Raw genomic sequence first — 15,747 nt, 5'->3', positions numbered from 1 at the left:
AAATGCCCATAATAGCAACATACCAACTTTTCACACATACAGAGGAACCTCGATTATCCGAATACCAGTTATCTGAATTTCGAATTATCCGAAGGGGATCATAAGATCCCAATAGAAACATTACATCAAAGAGCTGTTTCCACCCTGACTGCGTCTTTTGTTTACAGGTACAATGATTAAAAACAAACTCAGCTCACTGAAATGCTGCTGAGAATAGTCCTGGACAGTCCAGGCACCTTCTCCAAGTGACTGACCTCCCGAACTCACCCTCCCCCCCCCGACTTTTCCTGGAGTCTACATAGAGGCGTGGGGAGGCAGATGAGGGTTGAGGGCAGGCGGGGTTCACATGCGGGTGTGCTGCTATCTACTCTCCTGAACGGGGAGCAGACTTTCCAGAAAACTCAGAGCCCCATAGGAAACCAATTAACCGAATAATCAATTATCTGAACTAAATAATGCCCTCCCACCTTGTTCGGATAATCGAAGTTCCTCTGTATATGAGGGGATTGTTTATCTTATAGTTCATGTGCATCACTAATCATTAAAGTTGCTAAATAAAATGGTTTCTTTAACTTACTCCTTTATCAGAGGTCTGTATGTCTACATTTCCATGGATTGTTCCTCGACAAATCACTTTCCCACCTTTGCTATGGACTTGGACTTTATGAGCCTGGAAAGCATACAAGACAAAAGCAGAAATTATGGATTCAACAATGAGCAAAGTCTTCAAAATTATAATATTTCCATACAATGTAGCAAACTGAATTTCATTTTAAAAAACCTTTCCACCCACATTGGGTTTTCTAAAGATTTATTGTTTGATCCTGATATCCTCAAGATTTATTAATTTGGAAAAATTGAAATTAAACATAATCTGAAAGTAACCTGCTGCAGCTATTTCACAACATAAAATGTCCAATGTCTTCTTAGTACAGCAATAGATTGGTTGGACTTTCTGGTCTATATCCCTGACATTATTTTGATTTGTTGCCTTTTGATAGTTCAGTCTGAAAACATTGAATTAAAAACATTTTAAAATCCTCTCAAAGAGAAAACTATTGACCAGGAAAAAGTAAAAGAATTATGCAAATATTTCAGACTTGAACCATAAAGCCTGTGATCATGAGACCCAGCATTGACATGAAGGGCCAAAATGGCCTCCTTCATTCTAAGTTTCCATGATTTCCCAAAGTATTAAATTCAGTGATGTCTGATCTGTTAGTGGAATTTGCAAGCGACTAGAAGTACAAGGTTGATTGACTGCAGGATTGCGTGAAAACATTTGAACAACAAAACATATTTGCCAAGATTCTGCTGAGGGCCAATAGGGCTAATGTGAAAAAAAAATTGACTTCAGGCAGCACATAACTTGGCAATTTTCTTTTAAGATATCGTTATGGAGGAGAAAAAAGTGCAAGAGGTGAGAAGAGATGTAAAAAGAGTACATTTGCAAGTTAAAAATGACAAAACGCAGCATTACACAGGCTGAGGAAGGGATACTGATGAATTTAACAGCAGAAAAAGGATACTGGAGAAAATAATACGGAGCTATGATGGATGAAGCTTCAATGTTGGATGGTCACAGCCAAATATTGAGAAACAAAGCAGAAACTATATAGGTTAATAAAGAGCTTTCCAAAAGCTATTCAGCTATTAGACCTTTGGTTAAAACATACCACTCATTATTTGTGATAGGAAAGAGATTGATTCAAGGTAATTGTGACCTAGTAGTCATGTGAAAGTTATTGAAGTTAGTGAAAGAATGAAAAGTGCATAATGATTACATTTGTTAAGGACAGATCACAATCAACTAATCTGGATGAACTCTATTAAAGCCTTCATGTGCATGATTGATGGGGACTGTATGGATGATTACAATATTGATCTGACCACTGCCAAACGGGAAGACATATTGCTGAAGCTTTTGATCTTGCATGCATCAGGGCAAATGCAAAAATGTGAAATTTCAAACAAACCATCATAGCAATTTATACTACAGAAGAAAAGAATGTCGCTGGTTTAGACATTGTCAAGGATAAAACAACCTGGAACCATAGGCTGTCCAAGCTCCCAGATAACTCAAAGAAGATGCAAAACATGAGCACGTTTCATTCGTTGACGGAGAACTGAATTCTGCGTAAGATTCATATGTAACTTCTAGCAATTAAACAAAGCTCATTATAGGATCAACTGATTATTTTAAATAGGTTGTTAGCAAGCTAGTAGCACATTCAGGGCTGTTCAGGAAGTGCTGCCCAAACACAGAAGCACTTGTTTTGTTTTGAATGCATGAGCTCTGCCTATTGTACGTAATCAAAGGAATATGTGTTTAATTCAATTAGCCAATCACTGGGATTTATGGCCCGCTTGCCTGGCATCATGCCAGCACTGAAATTTACACATGCTGCTCAATTCTGTAGTACATAGAACATATTTTTACAGCATCCTGTTAAGGAAACTTTCACTTCAATAGCAAATGCATAGCACAAGAAAATAAAAATCACTCAGACTCACCATATTAATCTACAAACTAATTGAGTTCATTTAAAGTTACATTATCAAATGGCATAGTTTCCCATAATAGAGATAGGGATCCTGCTCAGAGCCACTGGGCTTCCTTTGGTTTAATTATATAATAACAAAAGGCAGATTTCAGAAGAATAAAGTGCAGTATGTGAGAATTCTTTAGATGATTTCACTACAACTGTAAAAAGGCAAGCAACACATTACACATTTTGTCCTTCCAAACCTTAACTATGTAAGATTATGGGGTAACATCTGTGACTAATGAAGATGGTTCCTGTGTAAGCAATTTAATAGAAGTGAGTCATTGAAAGATTAAAAATAGCATTCAATCTTTCCTGCCGTGCTTTGGTGACAAGACTTTAAGCCTTTAATGTACTGACAACATTGGTTAATGATAAATGCAGCCACAACCATTCACCTGAATATCTACTGATATATTGAAAAAATATTAAAAACATAAATTCCTGCATAAGATTGAAAGTCCCACCACCCATTAGCAATCTTAAAGTGACAATAACACTCAGGAAACACATGGCCGAAAAAGTGTTTTTCCTCCATCTAATCAGGACAGTTGTAGAACTGGCAGGGGGTCAGAAACACCAGCAGTCATAGTATTGTAATTTGCAGTTAAAACAAAATACAAAAAGCATGATTTAAGTTCCCCTGGGTGCTGCATGCTATAAATCACAAGCTAATCACCAAATTCAAATTGTGTCTGTTGTCACTTGTTTGTTAACTATTCCCCCTGGTGGTACATTTCTGTAATTGAGATTCTGCTTTGCTTAATAATATGAAGATTCCGAATATGAATGTTGTGCTGCAAAGTGTATTTTGTATTATTTTAATGTTCATTTCTTTTAGATTTTTAGGTTTTGAATGGTGTCACATGCAGTGTGTGTGCACCTGAAGGGGTGTCATGATTGACCTGTTGGTTTTCCTGTAGCCATGGTGACATTTTTTTAAAAATGTCAGACATAGATTAGGCAGGAACTAGGGAGATTTTTAAACGATTGAACAAAACAAACAGTTGTGCATTTCAGTTTAAGGTTCAGGGTGGTTTTATTTTCCTTTTTAATTAGATGAAGCAACAGTAGCGTGGGGAAAGAAAAACATTTTTACTTTAGGTTTGGGCAGCTTTAAAAAAATCTTGGCTGAAGCTGGATGTGTTAAACAGTTGCTCCACAGAAAGGGAGGTACAATACTTTAGGATTATTGAGAGAATGATTCTTGGGTTGAGTTTCGTTTTTAAGTTGCAGATCGAAGTCAGTTACAACCCTGAAGGGTTATGTGAAGCTGACAAAGTCTAAGCTTGATCATACAAAGACTCCAGGAAGAGTCTATCAGCTCTTCCAGATAGAGATATGAAATCACAGTTAAATTAAGCCTTAAAGATGTGAAAGAGAAGGGAATCCTCTCTGGAGTGAGTAATGTAAAAGGGCTGTTCATGACATTAATAGAATTCCATTTCACCAGATGTTTTGAAATCTTCAAATATTTGTGTTGGGTATAAATAGTTGGTTTGTTCTATTTTATTTTCATTTCTTTTGTAATAATAAGCTTCTGTTTTCTTGTTAAATTCAAATTTGCATTATTATATTGTGGTTCAATAAAAGACTCTCATTAAAAATAGAATAAAACCACAATATGACCTATCAAGCCAGATTTCAGTACAGGATCGGACTTGCCCAGTAACATCAACTCAGATCGTTATTACTGGTGTTATTTTTAAATAAAAATCAACAGATAACTTATTTTATAGCTCACATTTGAAGTATTCATGACAAATTGGAACTTCTCTTCAAGATTTACAAGGAGGTGCTTCAAGTATCAAGTGCGCAATAATTTATATAATTTTTTTTTAAACTGTCTGTTATTCACTTTTACAAACACCTTGGGGTAAAATTATTTGCAGCACCACGCCAGCAATATAGACTGCAAATTATGCATAAATCTCACCATTCCTAAACGGTTTCAAACTTTTCTTATTTTCTAATAGGAACAAACAAACGCATGGGTAAATCAATGGAGGTTTAGCTAATGGCTCTTGCATAAAGGAGCTATACTTTTCTTTGTCAAGCACAAGCTTTGAATTTACTTAGACATAGGTCAATAATACACTGTTTCAGTACTAAAATACAAAAGTATTTATTTACAAAATCCATGTAAATGCTGCAGATTTCTTTTCCCTCTATTCACTTGTGAGATGTTGGTGGCACCGGCTGGACCAGCATTTTCTGCCCATCCAGAGATGCCCTACAGCAGGTGGCAGTGAACTGTCTTCTTGAACCATTGGAATCGATGTGCTGTAGGTTGACCCACAATGCCCTTCAAGAGGGAATTCCAGGATTTTGAACCAGCAAGATGAGATATTTGCAAGTCGGGATGGTGATTGGCTTGGAAGGGAACATGCGGACTGAGCTGTTGCCACATATCTGAAACAGGACGTGGGTTTGGAAGGTTTTAAGACTCTTTGGCAAATTTCTGCAATGCACCTTGTCGATTGTATAGTGTTACTACTGAGCGCAAGTGAAAAGATTGATGAGCACCACATCCACAGACAAACAAGTGGCTGCTTTGTTTTGCACGATGTCAAGCTTCCTCAGCACTGCTGAACCTGCAATAATCCAGGCAAGTGAGGAATATTCCGTCACATTCCTGACTGTGCCTTGTAGACCAAGGAGAAAGTGAGGATTGCAGATGCTGGAGATCAGAGGCAAGAGCGTGGTGCTGGAGATGCACAGCAGGTCAGGCAGCATCCGAGGAGCAGGAGAATCAAAGTTTTGGACAAAGGCCCTTCAGCAGGAATGAACCTGGTGAGCCAAGGGAGTGGAGAGATAATTAGGTGGTGAGTGGGGTGAGAGGAAACTGGTGAAATCCACATTGATCCCATGTGGTTGGAGGGTCCCATGGCAGAAGATGAGGTGTTCTTCCTCCAGGCATCGGGTGGTTAGGGTTTAATGATGGAGGAGGCCCAGGATGTACATGTCCTTGGTGGAGTGGGAAGGAGTGTTGAAGTGTTCGGCCACGGGGTGATGGATTGGTTAGTGCAGGTATCCTGGAGAGGTTCTCTGAAGCATTCTGCAAGTAGGCGCCCCATCTCCCCAATGTAGATAGCACATCAGGAGTAACGAATACAGTAAATGACATGTGCAGAAGTGCAGGTAAAACGCTGATGGATGTGGAAGGCTCATTTGGGGGCCTTCGAGGGTCGTGAAGGGGGAGGTGTGGGCACAGGTTTTGGAATTAGACATGGACTGCTTCAGTATGTGATGAGCTGCAAATGGTGCTGAACAATTTTCAAATACCCCCAGTTCTGACTTATGATAGAAGGAAGGTCATTGATAAAGCAGCTGCAAATGGTTGGATCTAGGACATTACTCAATGAAACTCATGCTGAGTTGACTGACATCCAACAACCACAACCACTATGTGCTGCACTGGTCTCCAAGTAGGGAAGACTTTTCCCCAATTACTAGTGCTCCATGATACCACAGTAGGTCAAATACAGCCTCATTTCTTTTGCCCACATTTGAATCAAGGCTGCAATGAGGTCAGGAGCCAAGCGGTCCTAGTGAACCCAATCTGGGTATCAGTGATTAGGTGCCACTTGATAACACAATGGAAGACACCTTGCATCACTTCACTGAGGCAAAAGGTGATAATTGGTTAGATTATAGCTGCACAGGAATAGACAGGTGAAGATAGCAGCAAATTTTGAGTCAGAAATCTTTGGCACTATTGCCAAAATGTAGTCAGGGTCCATAGTCTTTGCAGTATCCAGTGGCTCCACCTGTTTATTTATATCATATTGGAGTGTATCAAGTTAGCTGAAGACTGGCATCTACCCAGACCTCTTGAGGAAGCGGAGATGGATTACCCACTAAGCACTTCTGGCTGATGTGCTGCACTCTCCCATCAATGGGTTGTTTGACTGGCCACCACTGTTCATGACTAGATACAGTAGGAGTGTAGAACTTGGATCTGATCTGTTAATTCTAGGATCACTTAGCTCTATCAGGCACTTGCTGTTTTAGCGCTTTGACATGCAGGTAGTTTTACAGCATCACCAGGATGGCACCTCCATTAGGTATGCTGAAGAGGTTGAGAGATTGTAAAGGAGGGAGGGCAGTAGGGAATTGGAGAGACAGTTCTTCCTAGCTCCTCAGTACTCCTGGAAAAAAGGGAAGCAAAAACTATAACTACCCCATAGCAATGAAACAGTGGGGAACCCCAGAAAACTGCTCTTCCTGATCCTAAAACCCACCAACACAGTCTCCTGCGCAACTGGACTGGGCAGAGATTAAGTGGCATGGCCACTGAGTTCATGTCCATGCCAAACACCTAGAATGCCCTAAAGAGCTGCGTAACCTTGATGGGGAATGCAGTGGCAACACCCAAACTGATGGGATCCTAGGTGGTTGAACAGAGCCTTTGTTCCCTCCCAGATCTTTGTTTTGGTACCGCCACCCTAAAATCGAGATTTTTTCCCCATCATGGAGGGTGACCCAGTGCCAGAAGCAGAGCAAGATTCCGACCTGCTGCCATCCAGTGGCCCCAACATTTCAGGTGAAACTTCAGAGCTTAGAGCAGTGAATACTACTCTGTTGACACCTCCTGAAGGTTATGGTGGGAAGTGGTCTTCTGACAGCAGCACATGTAGAGGTCCAGAAAGAGGCAGAAATCCATGATCGACAAACTGGAAAGGGATGCTCGACCCAGAGTCACATCTCAGACAGCTAGATGAGGACTCAGCCTTGTGGGAGGCATCCAAAAAGAAGGACATGCTCCAAGACCTGCATCACACTGGGTCTTAGAGCACAAGGATCCTCAAGGATCTAGACCACAACGTCCCCTTCTGCTACTCACTGAAGAAAAGCGTGGCGTCTACCAGCAACTCCTTGTGCAGCTGGCCAATGACGGATCTCACATCTCAGATCAAGAGGCACCAAAGCCCAAGTAAGGGACTTCTGCTTTCTCTCCTGGATCCATCCAGCAAGGAAACTAACAAAGTTCTATGGGAGGATCAGTTGTTGGTCAACTCACAGACTTCCATAGGGCTCACTGCATTCTGATCCTGAAGGAGCTGACTGCCACTCTTGACTGGCTCTCCAGGTGTATTGCGATCAGAGAGATGCCTCTTTCTCGGTACAGAACTATCATTACTCTGTTGCCCAAGGGGATGTCTCTATTTGCTAAAAAACTGATATCTGGTTGTCGCCCTGTTTCCTCCCCTCAGTCGAAGCAAAACGCTCAGAGACACAGTAGTTTCACCTCCTTCATCTTTATTCTGGGCCCTGGAGGGAGAGAGAACGATCGCCCATGTGCACAGGGACATGAGTTCTTGGTCTTCTCTGGAACAGCAATTTCTTAAGTGAATTATATAGTCATTTTACAGGGAGAAGCATCCAGATAAGAGAACATACATATTGATTGTGTGACCGTTAGAATCAGGGAGTGTCAACAGCAAAGATTAAGCCATCTGGTGTTACACAATTAATGTTCTTAACCTTAACTGGCTTCACATAATGAATACTTTTCACCTTGTTAAACTAACCTTATATACTGAAAGCTTCCAATATTGTTAAATGGCTCTATATAATGAATGCTTTTCCACCTTGTTAACCCATTACCATTGCCTCCAGCACCCCATTGTTAACTGCAAGTTCTTATCTGACCGGAGTCATGCTTAGCTGAACTGCTGTCTCACAAAACTCAAAACTTAAAGTCTTTCCTTATCTGATCATACCCGATACACATTCTCACAGTCTTCCTCCTTAGCACGTATGACAGGTGCTTTCTCCTTGCCTTGGCACTACGCTGGATCTCATGATTCAACCAGATCAGAGCATTCACAATATTATTCACATGGTTTGGGATATGGTCATCATTCCCAGAAAAGTGGCTTGTTGAGCATCTTTCTCTCCTTTCATTAGTGAAAGGCATTCATCAGGGTAGATCACAAGTGTCCGTTCGGGATTTTTAAAAGCTTTGGGGTCCAGGGTCCGACCCCACTTTGTCACATCGGATCGGACTTTAGTACATTGCCGCAGAAGGTTAATGGGTCCCTAAGCTTCACTATGGAGTGCATCAGACTGTCACATTCCGATCAATTGTACTGTGTGGAATCATTCCTGTACCTCTTGCAGAAGCAATTATCATATCTGATTCTGCACGGGCTAGGGCTGGGGATAATCCTTTCAGCATATGCCAACGACATGCTCATGTTCATGGATCTAGCTCACTTGTGAAGGATGTGCAAGTGCCAAGACGTCTACTCTGCACCGTACTCTGAGACTCACCTAGTGTAAATGTTGAGGATTTCTGGTTTATCCATGGTGGATGGACATCTGCTGGAGGAGCTCTGGTACTTAACGTGGAGTACCATTCACCTCCTCTACCTGGGAGCCCATCTTTGCTCTGCTGGAGTTCACCAGTAGGTGTGCATTCCACTAACAAGTCCAGGAAGGAGAGTGTGTAGTTGTTCTCCTCTTCTTTAGGTGAACTTTATTCTGGTGAGGATGTTATTGATGTGTTGAGTCCTAGTATTCACTTCATCCAATACTGTGGCAATAGTATTCTTGGCGAGGTCAAAGTTTATAGATGTAAAGAGTGCTATTACATCAAATGGCGTCAATTCCTGTGGGAGCTGCTACTACACATTGTCTACTTCGCCAACTTCGCCTACCGCAGGCTTTGCTTTGGCGTGATGTTTTGCCTTCCAGTGGCAGAGATCGCCAGTGGAGAGCCCTCTACAAATGGTTCCATCCCTATTCAATTGGGAATCTGAAGTGCAGACTGCTGCACGTGGCAATCCTGTGCAATTGTGAATTGAGTAAGTTCAGTGGGTGCCAAGCCACATGCTGTTTTTGTGGACTGGAGGAAATGGTTTTACATTATATATATCAAAATGTTTCTGTTTGCAGTCGCTTTTTAGTTTTTTTAAAAAAGAAGTTGCTCCTTAAATTTTGGTTGCAAGTCTGTCCCACACTCCTGATCTACAGACACCTGGTGCAGCAAGGAGCAATCATCTCATGATTCTGTTCCCGGACCTGGCAATGTGGTCATCAAAAGGTCCAGGTAGTGGACTGTGGACAGACTTATTGATCCTGACTGTCTGTCTGTCCCTCTTTCATGGTCATGTCCACACTTGGGTATTCCAGAAGAAACGAGTGAGGGAGTGAGTCAGACAAGGGGAAGCGAGCGGGAGCAAGAGAACAAAGTGCTCTTAGGCACAATAGCGGCCTTTAGAGACCGGTGGGCATCACAGAGGCTGGGGTGCATCATCAGCCCAGACAATATGATTTTAATTTAATAAGGTTTTGTTTTTATTATACAAACTTTCATTCAAATGCTAAATTGTGTTTTATTTTGATACAGTGCCCAAGCAAAGGCTGTTTCATTATTATTTGACTTCATATTTCAAAAAGAGTTGAGGAAGCTTTATTTTGTATCTAACCCAATTTGTACCTGCCCTGAGTGTGTTTATGGGACAGTGTTGAGATAGCTTTACTTTCAACTTAAAAAGGCAGTTTTACTTTCATGTTAAAAGAGTAGAAGGATCTTTATTCTGCATCTAACACTGTTCTGTACCTGTGCAGAGCGTGTTCGATAGAGATAGTATCATGGGACCTTTATTTCTGTTTGAAAGAATCAGAATAGCTTTACATTATCTAATTTTGTGCTGTCCCTGTCATAGAGCCATAAAGCCATACAGTCACAGAGCATGGAAACAGACCTTTCAGTCCAACTCATCCATACCAACTAGGTTTCCCAAACTAAATTAGTCCCATTTGCCTGTATTTCGCCCATATCCCTTTAAACTTTTCCTATTTGTTTACTCATCCAAATATCCTTTTAATGTCTTGGAGATGTTTGACACAGACTGTATGGAGGCAGCTTTATTTTCAGTTTTAAAAAGTAGAAACAGCATTCTTATGTATCTAACCCTGTGCTGTACCTGTCCTGAGAGGGGTCGATGGCGACAGTGTCAATGAAGCTGGACTTTCAGACAGGAAGCATTACTCTGTATCTAAGCCCATGCTGTTCCTGTCCTGGAAGTGTTCAATGGGGCAGTGTAGCAGGAGCATCTAACCCCATGTTTCACCTGTCTAGGCAGAATTTAATGAAGACAAACAGGGTGGAGGGAGTATTACCTTCAGTCTACAAATATAGGGAAGGTGATGACCTCATGGTATTATCACTGGACTACTAATCCAGAGTCCTGGGTAACGTTCTGGGGACCTTGGTAACATCCTGCCGCAGCAGAGGATGGGTTTTGAATTTAATAAAAATCTGGATTAAGAGTCTAACGGTGACCATGCATCCACTGTCAATTGTTGGAAAATCCCATCTGGTTCACTCATGTTTCTTAGGGAAGGAAACTGTCATCCTTACCTAGTCTAGCCAACATGTGATCTACAGCAACAAGGTCGTCTCTTAACTACCCTCTGGGCAATCTGGCCAATAAATGCTGCTAAGTATAAATGCAGGCTTAGCCAGCAATGCCCACATCCTGTGAATGAACTTAAAAGAAAGCTTTGCTCTGTATTTAACCTTATGCTGTCCTGTAAGTGTTTGATGGGGAAAGTATAGAGGGAGCTTGAAAGGGTTTAAAAGGGTAGAAAATTTTTACTTTCAAGAGTAGAGGGAACATATTCTGTATCTAACCCTGCGCTGTACCTGACCTGGGACTATTCAATGAGGGCACTGTCAAGGGACACTTATTTTCAGTCCAAAAGAGTAGAGAGTGCTTTACTCTGCATCTAACCTCATGTTGTCCCTGCACTTAAGAGATTTTGATGGAGACTGTTTTGAGAAACAATTACTTTGTTTAAAAAGTTTAGGGGGGGGGGCTTTACCTTCCATTTACTTTTGTAAAAAAAAACAGCAGAGACAGCTTTACTCTATCGAACCCAGTGCAGTAGCTGTCCTTGAACCGTTCAATGTGGACAAAGTAGAGAGCTTTACTTTACATTGAAAAGAGTGCAGGCAGCTCTAACTTCGGTTTTAAAAGGTAGTGAAGCTCTACTTTCTAATAACGTTTAGTTGAAAAAGAGTAGATAGAGCTTTACTCAGTTTCTACTCCAGTCATGGGGATGTCCGAGGTGGACAACAGAGGTAGCATTACTCTATATCTAACCCAGGCAGTCACCGTACTGGGAGTGTTTGATGGAGACTGTGCAGGAGGTTTGCTTTCAGCTTAAAAACAGTAGGGGTAGTTTTACTCTGCATCTAATCCCATGTTTCATCAGGCCTAGGAGTGTCTGATGGGGAGAATGCTGAAGGATTTACTTTCAGTTTAAAAGAGCAGAGTAAACTTACTCTGGTCAACTTTATACTGGACCTGGTTATAAGTGTTTAAGGGGGACAGTGTTATTACTTGCAGTTGAAAAGTATAGGAGCTTTTCTCTGTATCTAAGAATGTGCAGTTCCTCTCCTGGTTTTTTTTAGATTAGATTACTTACAGTGTGGAAACAGGCCTTTCGGCCCAACAAGACCCTCCGAAGACAATCCACCCAGACCCATTCCCCTACACCTAACACGAGAATCAATTTAGCATGGCCAGCATCTCCTCACCTGCACATTTTTTGGACTGTGGGAGGAAACCCAGGCAGACATGGGGGGAAATGTGCAAACTCCACACAGGCAGTTGCCTGAGGTGGGAATTGAACCTGGGTCTCTGGTGTGATGAGGTAGCAGTGCTAAGCACTGTGCCACCATGCTGCCCATGGAATTTTATTAATCTTGTCACCACTAATACAATTCCATAATGTTGACAAGTCTAGTAATTTTGTGGATGTTGCCATTATTTAGAGACTAAACTAAAACACCAAATTGAAAAACATTCAAACAGTTCTGAGAAAAAAAATCATACCTTTAACGAGTTCAGAATACTGTGTCCTTTTTCAGTCTCTATATAGCAGTTATCACTCTCCATTTTTTTTATTTTGACACATCCTTTATGAAAGGTGCTAATGTCCAAGTCTGCAAACAGAAAGTTTTAAAATTATTTTTAAAAAAGAAAATAAGTCACAACACACAAAGTCAGCTGTTTACATTACTAAATACAATATATTATGCAATTACAGTGCATTTTACAAGAAATAGGAATAAATGGGAAAAGGGAATGTTTAGTTGAATAAGCTTCCCTGCAGTACTAGTAGAGAAAAGAAAACCTCCCACCTGGGCCCAGAAGAGCTTGAGGTGACAAAGAATTGGGAAAGATGATAACTTGGAAGTCAACGTACAACTTCACTGTCATTATCTTACCATCAAAAGATTAGTTCCGAGAAAGTTCACTAGACTGATTCTTGAATTGAAAGGGTTGTTTTACATAGAAAGATTGAGTCATTATAGCTGAGGAAAATGAAAAGCGGTTTTATTGAAGTAAAAGGAAGCTTGTCAGAGAGATGCCGGGAAGATGTTCCCTTTCAGGGGAATATGTCTAGAAGTGAGGGCAATTTCAAAAGGAAGGGACTCTCATTCAAGATTGATGAGAAGGAATCTCTTCTCTTAAATGAGTCATAAGTCTTTTGACTTCTTTTCCAAAGGGAGCAGTGGAGGAAAGTTCATTGAATGCATTCAAAGACGAGTTAGATAACTCTTTAATGCATCAAAAATTTAAGCATTATGGGAACAGGGAGGAAATTGGGATGAAGACATAAACCATAAATGGCAGCAATGGTTCAAAAGGACCATGTAAGCTACTATCTTATTTCACAAACTTCTAACTAAAGAACATGAATAAACACATACCTAAAAACAACACACAAAGCAGACAAAATACTTTTTCCCTCCTCCTCAAAGATGCGACTAATGTATCAGCTGGGGCTCACCACTGAGAGCTGTGGGCAGAATCCTTGTGTATATTTAAAGCTAAGATAGATTCTTGATCTGGAAGGGAATCAAGGGTTATGGGGAAAAGGGAAAAGTAGACGTGAGGATTGTCAAATTGCCATAATTCAATCGAATAGTGGAGTATTCCTGATGAGCTAAATTGTTCCTATTTCGTAGGTGATCTGTCAGATCAGATGTTCAAGGCTGACCCTAGCAGCTCAAGCGCACAAATAAACTCCTAAAAAAATGCTGAAACTCTGAAGCAAAACACAGTGAGTAAAGTGATTTTCACAAATGAGTCTAATGCTAAAACCTATGTCCTCTCTTGAATAAGAGCATGTTTTCATTGTTAGTTCTAGAACCTCAATGTGTGCATGTTACATCTTTTCTGCATAAACAGTAACTAATTAACTTGGAATCCCCTTGGGATATAGTGAGGGTGCAAATAATTTTCCACTTAATTACACTAACCCTTTTATATTGGTTCCAAAACATCCATGGTAACTTCAAAACACCAATAAAAACGACTATATCATTCTTTTGAACATATGTGGGGGGGGGGGGGGGGGAAGCAGATTTACAGAAGTCGTCAAGAAAACACACACGCGAAGCCAAAACTACCTTTTTGCCCCCTGCATCACAATAACATTTGGACTTTAAACTACAAAGTTTTGCTAAAAAAGACTGGCCCACTTGCAACACAAAAAGGGAGTTCAGTTTCACAAAATGCACTCACCAAACTTTACCGGAGTTACCAGATCAATGAGAGTATCGCTACTAATGTTTTCAGAAGTCACCACCATCTGTTTCAGAGCCTTGTCATACTTGACCAGAACATCGTCCATATTCTCCCCTTGGTTTGGAGAAATTAGCTCAACGAAAGCGCGGTCAGCCGACGGGTAGCCGTGCGGGTCCAGCGGTTTCACCGACACATCGCAGGGCAGACGGACCTTCAAAGAGCCGAAGGGATCCACCAGCAGAGTCCAGCGTTTCAAGACGCTGCCCTTGTGCCGTGAGTCCAGGCGGCGGGTGCCCGACACCGACCTCCAAGGCCGCAGACGGACAAAACACGGGCCGCCCTCCCTCAGCAAAAGCGCTGGCCAGGCTCGGCGGAAAAACAGAGGCAAGGAAGCCATGCTGGAGCCGGTACGAGGGACAGAGCACCGGATCATCGACAGCTCAGAGCAAACCCTGTTGTTGTTGTTTTTGTGTGTAGCGGACAAAGTGCTGTCGGGAGTTGAAGTCCGCGCACGCGCTCTTTAACAGGACGGTTGCGGACTACAATTCCCACAATGCAGTACAAACGGCTAAGCAGGCCAAGCATTGCACAGAGCAATGTCTGTTGTGAACATCCGTACAATAAAACTGATGTGGAGGTGCCGGTGTTGGACTGGGGTGGAAAAGTTAAAAATCACACGACACCAGGTTATACTCCAAAAGGATTATTTGGAAGCACTAACTGGAAGCGCTGCTCCTTCGTCAAGGTAGCTACTGGGACAGGATCACAAGACACAGGATTTATAGCATACGATCACTACGCCATACAGTACACACACAGTCACACCTTCTCACATGCATATACTCCCTCACACTCTCTCTCACATACGAATCTATGCGGTGAAATTCCATTTGTAAATTTGAATTTGCAGATACATTCTATTTTGTTCAAAAAGCACACAATCTGGAGACAGCTGTCAAAGAGGTATCTTATAAATTCCTACTTTGGAAATTAAAAACAGTCTGACAAATACAAACGGAGTTGAAACATGGCCTCACACCTAAAATGTATTGTCTGACCTAAGGTGTCAATTGTTGATGTAATTCAAGGAAATGTATACAAAATATGCGAATTTTCACAAAAAGTCTTCCGATAAATATCTGCCGAAGGGTTCATAACTGGGCTCAGCGGATTTCTTTATTATAATTTGAAGAATAGTTGATGAAAAACTTAATGCTGCAATATAAATAAAGGAAGTACCATTAAGTCGCATTAACAGTGCAGTGCATGAGGGGATCTGGTTTATTTTAGTGGCTTTGCTATTGGTCCAGATGCATCCCTTACTGCCCAATGGTTGAGCGCGAATGAAGTGTATGTGTGGTTGCCTTGGAGATGACGTTTGTTGACCACGCACTGGAAGAGGATACCGAAGAGTGTCAGCAGCTCCTCGGGTAACGTCTCAAAGGCGAGGGCTTCAAATCGAGACGGCACAGAACAAAAAACAAAACTACCAGAAAGGCGCTGATTACAGGTTTAATCCGCAAACTCTAGTACTGATGTTCTGACCTACAGCATCACCAATGTGCTTCCTCCCTGTGTGCGCTGACCATCCTCACCCTCCTCAAGGCCCTGTGTGCACTGACCACCCTCAACCCCCCCTCATGGCC

General features: G+C 41.6%; 2 protein-coding genes across 7 annotated transcripts in view; one reads left to right on the top strand and one right to left on the bottom strand.

The window, feature by feature from the left end:
- fam185a (family with sequence similarity 185 member A) overlaps nt 1-14,631 on the bottom strand; it is an 86,395-nt gene extending 71,764 nt beyond the window's left edge. For 2 of the 5 annotated variants that reach the window (XM_043713827.1, XM_043713831.1), the window contains exons 1-3: nt 14,099-14,626; nt 12,401-12,510; nt 578-670 (exon numbers count right to left, since the gene is read on the bottom strand). In XM_043713827.1, the coding sequence (XP_043569762.1) occupies nt 578-670; nt 12,401-12,510; nt 14,099-14,534 (639 nt within the window). In that variant the 5' untranslated portion in view covers nt 14,535-14,626. Of the gene's footprint in view, nt 1-577; nt 671-12,400; nt 12,511-14,098 lie in introns of all 5 variants that reach the window. The other 3 variants (XM_043713826.1, XM_043713830.1, XM_043713829.1) reach the window with 2 other exon arrangements.
- An 871-nt stretch (nt 14,632-15,502) lies between these two features.
- Nucleotides 15,503-15,747, top strand: part of ccdc146 (coiled-coil domain containing 146) — a 145,562-nt gene continuing 145,317 nt past the window's right edge. The window contains exon 1 of one of the 2 annotated variants that reach the window (XM_043713819.1): nt 15,503-15,531. The gene's annotated coding sequence lies outside the window, so the exon portion shown is untranslated. Of the gene's footprint in view, nt 15,612-15,747 lie in introns of both variants that reach the window. The other variant, XM_043713818.1, reaches the window with a different exon arrangement.

This window comes from Chiloscyllium plagiosum, chromosome 23 (genome assembly GCF_004010195.1).
Source record: "Chiloscyllium plagiosum isolate BGI_BamShark_2017 chromosome 23, ASM401019v2, whole genome shotgun sequence".
NCBI lineage: Eukaryota > Metazoa > Chordata > Chondrichthyes > Orectolobiformes > Hemiscylliidae > Chiloscyllium > Chiloscyllium plagiosum.
Note: the sequence above shows the minus strand (reverse complement) of the source record. Positions and strands in the feature narration are given on the sequence as shown.